The following is a 5,051-nucleotide window of genomic DNA, read 5'->3' as shown; positions in this document are numbered from 1 at the left end:
TTTAGAAGTGAAAGGGTTGCGGAGGAAGACGACAATATTACATTTACAGAGTAGAATAAGGAATAAACTCAAATAAATAAAACTAGGTGGTTCCAGCGACGCTAACCATTTCAAAACCCAGTCTCTCCATGTCGGTCAAGCAGCCAAACTAATAGTTGGTTTGGTTGCTTGACCGGCATGGAGAGAAAAAAGGAGGCCTACCTGATTCCTGTCTATGAAGTCTGGAATTGGGGTTTTGAAATGGTCAGCATCACTGGGACCACCTAGTCCAGATTACTACATTGTCCGGTTCACTAGTGAGGAGGCCACTAGAGTGTACCTCTTGAGAAGGAAATTGGTTATGTTGATCAATCTGATTACATCTATGAATGGTGTCGAATGATTCCAGGACAATGGTCAGATGATGGAGTCTAATAGTTGTCGTCACGAGTTTATTTTACAGAATTATATACAAGAGTTACAATTACATCAACCATGGAAACAGTGGTCAGAGCATGCGGTGAGGTGAGCAACCGAACAGAAGCACATCCACCTAAAAAGTGGAGTTAGCCACAGTCTGATGTCATGTAGGTTGGGGATGGTGGTCAAATGCCATGTTGCCAAATGCCACGATCTAATCTTTCATATAACATTTATTTGAGTTTATTCCTTATTCTACTCTGTAAATGTTGTCGTCTTCCTCTGCAATCCTTTCACTTCTAAACATTTGCATATTTGTGTTAAACTAATATAAAATAGTATGACATTTGATTGCTATTAACTCCGATTAACACTTTTAGTGAATATTACAAATTTAATATAGAGTTTGTATACTTTTAACATAATTATTAACTAAATTTTATTAATATCTATTAAAAGACACTCTGACAGTTCCCTTGTTAGATAGATAATTTTTCTATCAAAATAATTTTAAAATATTGTTTTAACAAATTTGTTAAGGGATTTATTTTAACTCCAGAATCTAACACATGTTTATCCTCTCTGACCTAAAAAGTGTTACATAATATATGTTAGTAAGATTTGGTGAAAGATAAAAATAAAGTACATATGCATTTCAACCTACAAATTTCAGTTTATATTACTGTGGATTTTAATATGCATAATTGTGATTTTAAACACACAAATCTGGTTCTTAGCTACAACTGAAATTTTTCTTTTGCATATTTTCTTTGTTTATAAAAATTTTCAGTTCTCTGAGTTATATCTAGCATTGACCTGAAATGTTTGAAAAGAATAAAATTTAATTTTAAATAGCTCTTAAAATTTTTGTGAATGTTCAGCCTCAATATTCATAAAATTAAACAATTTTGCATTCAGTTATTTTATCTGTATTATGTATTTTGTACATTACTAGCTGTAAATGAACTATTGTTTTAATTAATAAATGCTAATTTTATAACTAATAAATGTTCATGTTATATTCACTTTTTCATCAAATGTAATTTAGAGTCAAGGTTTGTAATTGATTGCAGAATGTTTATTATTTTCATTTTATATGGACATATTATGGAAACTGATCTTTTTACCAAAAATTGTTAGTTTTCTTTTTCCTTGAGTCAAATATTTCAAACATTTTCTAGAAGCATCTATCATATTCAATTAGAAATGGCATTTAGCATACATTATAATTTATTTGTCATTTCAAAATATATACTTTACACATTGTTGATATACCAATTATTTAAATTTCAACATTGAATTTGAATTAAATAAAACCTTTCTTGTCTTGTCTATATGTATAATCCATATAACATTTCAATCTTTATAAATGTAGAATGGTTAAATGATCTTTATTATTATTTTTGAGTTTTAATTTCATCTTTTGTAATTTTTCTTCTAAATTATTGTTATGAGAAACCACTAGTTAGTTTTTATCTAAATTTTGCATATATTTGTGAAAAAAAGTCTTTCTAAATCTATAATCAACATCAATAACATGAGATACAATTTCACACAAACTATTTTTTATGCAGAAAATTGCATATTTCCACAATAAAATTTAATTTCATAAAAGATTTTAATTTTTAGTTAGTTTACAAATATCTTAAACAACAATAACTAAACTTATCTAATATATTGTGATTTAGCATATTACAATTTAACATTGTGATAATTTGTTATAATATTTTTTCATTACATTATATAATTTTGTGAATAGAACTGTATTTAATATTATTCTGTATTTTCTTTCATAAACATAAAAAGTTTACTTTGTATTAATTAAATTTTTTAGGAAAGCAAAAGGAAATTTGTACATATTAAAATTTTTCAAAAGCAATATTAAATTGAGCAAAATTGTAAAATACTTTAACTGTTCTTTTATGGGAGTTTTTAATATTTTGATCTTTAATTATAAACTGTAATTTGGTTGAAATTTTAATCTGATTCTTTATTCTTGGTATGAAACCAGATTAAAAATATTTTCAGTTAAAGTTTTAACTTTAAGTTTCACTTTAAGTTTCAAAATACTTAAAATATCTCTAATATTTTAGTCAAAATCATCAATTTAATTTTCATCAAATTTAATCTACTCAAAAATTATTTTACAATAAATAATAACATTTTTTATTATAATTCTGATTACTCTAATAGGAAATTAATAGTAAAACTAATGATATAATGGTGAGAGACCTCCAAATGACAAACAAGTATGTTAAAAAGTTTATATTATATTGGAAAATTAATACCATTCAAATTAATATTTTTAATAAATAATTTATTTCAGAGATGAAATCCAAAAGTTGAAAGAAGGTGAAGAAGAAAAGAAAAAATCTTACTGTGCGAAATGTTGCATTAATAAGAAATTAAGTGACATTGATATAGAAAAACTTTCTCTGGTCAAAAATTTAACTTTGAAGCAAAAGACTCCAATTCGAGTATTGCACAGGTAATTGTTATAATTATTGAATAGATCTGATATAACAACTTATTAAATATATTTAATAATATTTTAGAAGACCTTTAGCAATGCGTGAGAGGATTATACACAGCATATCTGCTACTAGATTATCCGATTTTATATTTCAGTTACATTTGGTGACACAGGCTGGAACGTATCCTTATGCTGATGAATAAAATAAATAGTTTAACTTATTAGATACCGTATAAAATCACTGGCTTTATATAAAATTTTCTCTGTAACTAGAAATTCAACAAACATACAACACAAAAAAAATGAGAGTATATGTTCCCATAATTCTTTAATGCATTATTTTTGATTAAAAAAATTTTTTTTTTTAATGTGGGTTGCAAGAATTCCATCTCTTTAGCAGTTAGTTCCGTAATCCATGTTTCTTCCAAACCAATAATCTCATATTGCTTCATTAGTGTTTGGAAATAATTAGAATATAATTTTTTTCTAAGCCCTTGAGTGTTCCAATTTATAATCTTAATTTTTGGTTCTTTATCTGGTATGAAATTTGTTTTCATAAAATTATTACTGCAATTTTTACCATCTCCGCTATTTATTTTTGCTACTTTGTTAGTTATTTGATTTCCACTTCTAAAAAAGAACCAGTATCCACCAAACAGTTCTCGACTAAACTATAAGTAACTTTCTTATTGTTGTAAATTAAACAGTCATTTTGTAACAAAATCGATCTACCCTTTTTCTTTTCCTCAATATAATATGGAATTATTTTTGATCTTCTTTCCCTATATTCTCAGGTGAGATCCGAAGTTATACGTAATTTACTATATAACTCATTAGAGGATTCCTTTTTATATTTATAAAACAATGATAATATTTGGTTTTTCCTCTGTATTGAACTTAGAGTGATTTTTAAAATAGTTGGTACAACTTTCTTTATTACATAATAGTCCCTTACNATCCGAAGTTATACGTAATTTACTATATAACTCATTAGAGGATTCCTTTTTATATTTATAAAACAATGATAATATTTGGTTTTTCCTCTGTATTGAACTTAGAGTGATTTTTAAAATAGTTGGTACAACTTTCTTTATTACATAATAGTCCCTTACTTTCTCAATCTTAAACTCGGTAATCCTCAACTCTTCCTCAATAAATCTTCCTAGACTTTCTCTAATGTTCATATTCTCAGACAAAGGGTATCCGAATAATATCAAATTAGACTGATTTGATGTATTTATAATTTCGTTTGCCAAATATTGTTGGGCTTCTAGTTTCCTATTTATTTCCGGCAATGCTATTTCTAAATTATTAACCCTCTGTTCCATTAATCCAAGTCTAGTCTTAAATTCTTTATTATCCTCATGTAGTCGGCTTATCTCTGTTTTAACTTCTAATATTAGATCAGTTATAGTCCATGTGAAGCTTGAATTAATTTAGTCATTTGGCGTAAACTTGAGGTAATCGGACAATCTTCTCTCTCTATCGACTCCAAACAGTCCACGAATGTAGATTCAAAATCATATTCACTCACCTCCTCAGCTGTTTTCTCACTTTTTTCCTTCTCCCTCGAAGCAAACATTGGTTTACGTAGCATGTTCTCCAAATTTGTCGGTTTAGACATCTTAACAGCATTACTTCTCGTTGATGGTGGTCGACCTCTCTTCGGCGGGGAATGTGATAAAGGGCCCGGATTTTGCTCAACTCCAGCCAAAATAAGTAGATTCTGTATTATTAATATTAAATATACTATAATGCATAGCATATCCATCTTTAAAATTCCTATTAACACTTCAAAACAAGCTCACACTAAAATCACTCCAATACCGATGAACGCTAGAAGCGCCCCCCGTTTTTGATAAAAATGTAGATTAGACAATGAAATTACAAATACATTGTGGTATACTGATGAAAAAAGTAAACTAATATCTTCTACTCTCCCAGCTGTTATGTATACATAATAAGGAAAAGTAATGGAATCGTGTCAAATTTGACCCTTCGAGTTTTTTACAAATCTCCATATTTTAAGACCCCTGAACCCAAAAAAGTAAAAAAAAAAAAAATGGCAAAAAGCTCTTGTGGATATGTGTTGGCATCTATTTTGCATCCTGAGATATTAATCTCAGGATGGAGTAAAAATAAAGAAACAAAATTTGGCATGATAGCTTGTATATAAGGG

General features: G+C 27.9%; 1 protein-coding gene across 1 annotated transcript; it reads left to right on the top strand.

The window, feature by feature from the left end:
* The first annotated feature begins 474 nt into the window (after nucleotides 1-474).
* Nucleotides 475-3,075, top strand: LOC111641958 (putative tRNA pseudouridine synthase Pus10). The gene is made up of 4 exons (XM_023388210.1): nucleotides 475-504; nucleotides 2,593-2,648; nucleotides 2,726-2,887; nucleotides 2,955-3,075. Exons 1-4 carry the CDS (start codon nucleotides 475-477, stop codon nucleotides 3,073-3,075), a joined length of 369 nt encoding a protein of 122 aa, XP_023243978.1.
* The last annotated feature ends 1,976 nt before the right edge of the window (nucleotides 3,076-5,051 follow it).

The sequence above is a fragment of the Centruroides sculpturatus genome, unplaced genomic scaffold, assembly GCF_000671375.1.
Source record: "Centruroides sculpturatus isolate CEXI.00-Female unplaced genomic scaffold, Cexi_2.0 scaffold1547, whole genome shotgun sequence".
NCBI lineage: Eukaryota > Metazoa > Arthropoda > Arachnida > Scorpiones > Buthidae > Centruroides > Centruroides sculpturatus.
The sequence above is the reverse complement of the archived record's forward strand: the minus strand, read 5'-3'. Positions and strand labels throughout refer to the sequence as shown.

Bases quoted from the DNA above. Each gene is read 5' to 3' on its own strand.
- LOC111641958 (XM_023388210.1), top strand. From the start codon at position 475: ATGGAAACAGTGGTCAGAGCATGCGGTGAG. The intron at 505-2,592 runs GTGAGCAACCGA...TTACTCTAATAG, and splicing joins TGGTCAGAGCATGCGGTGAG to GAAATTAATAGTAAAACTAA. The intron at 2,649-2,725 runs GTATGTTAAAAA...AATTTATTTCAG, and splicing joins GACCTCCAAATGACAAACAA to AGATGAAATCCAAAAGTTGA.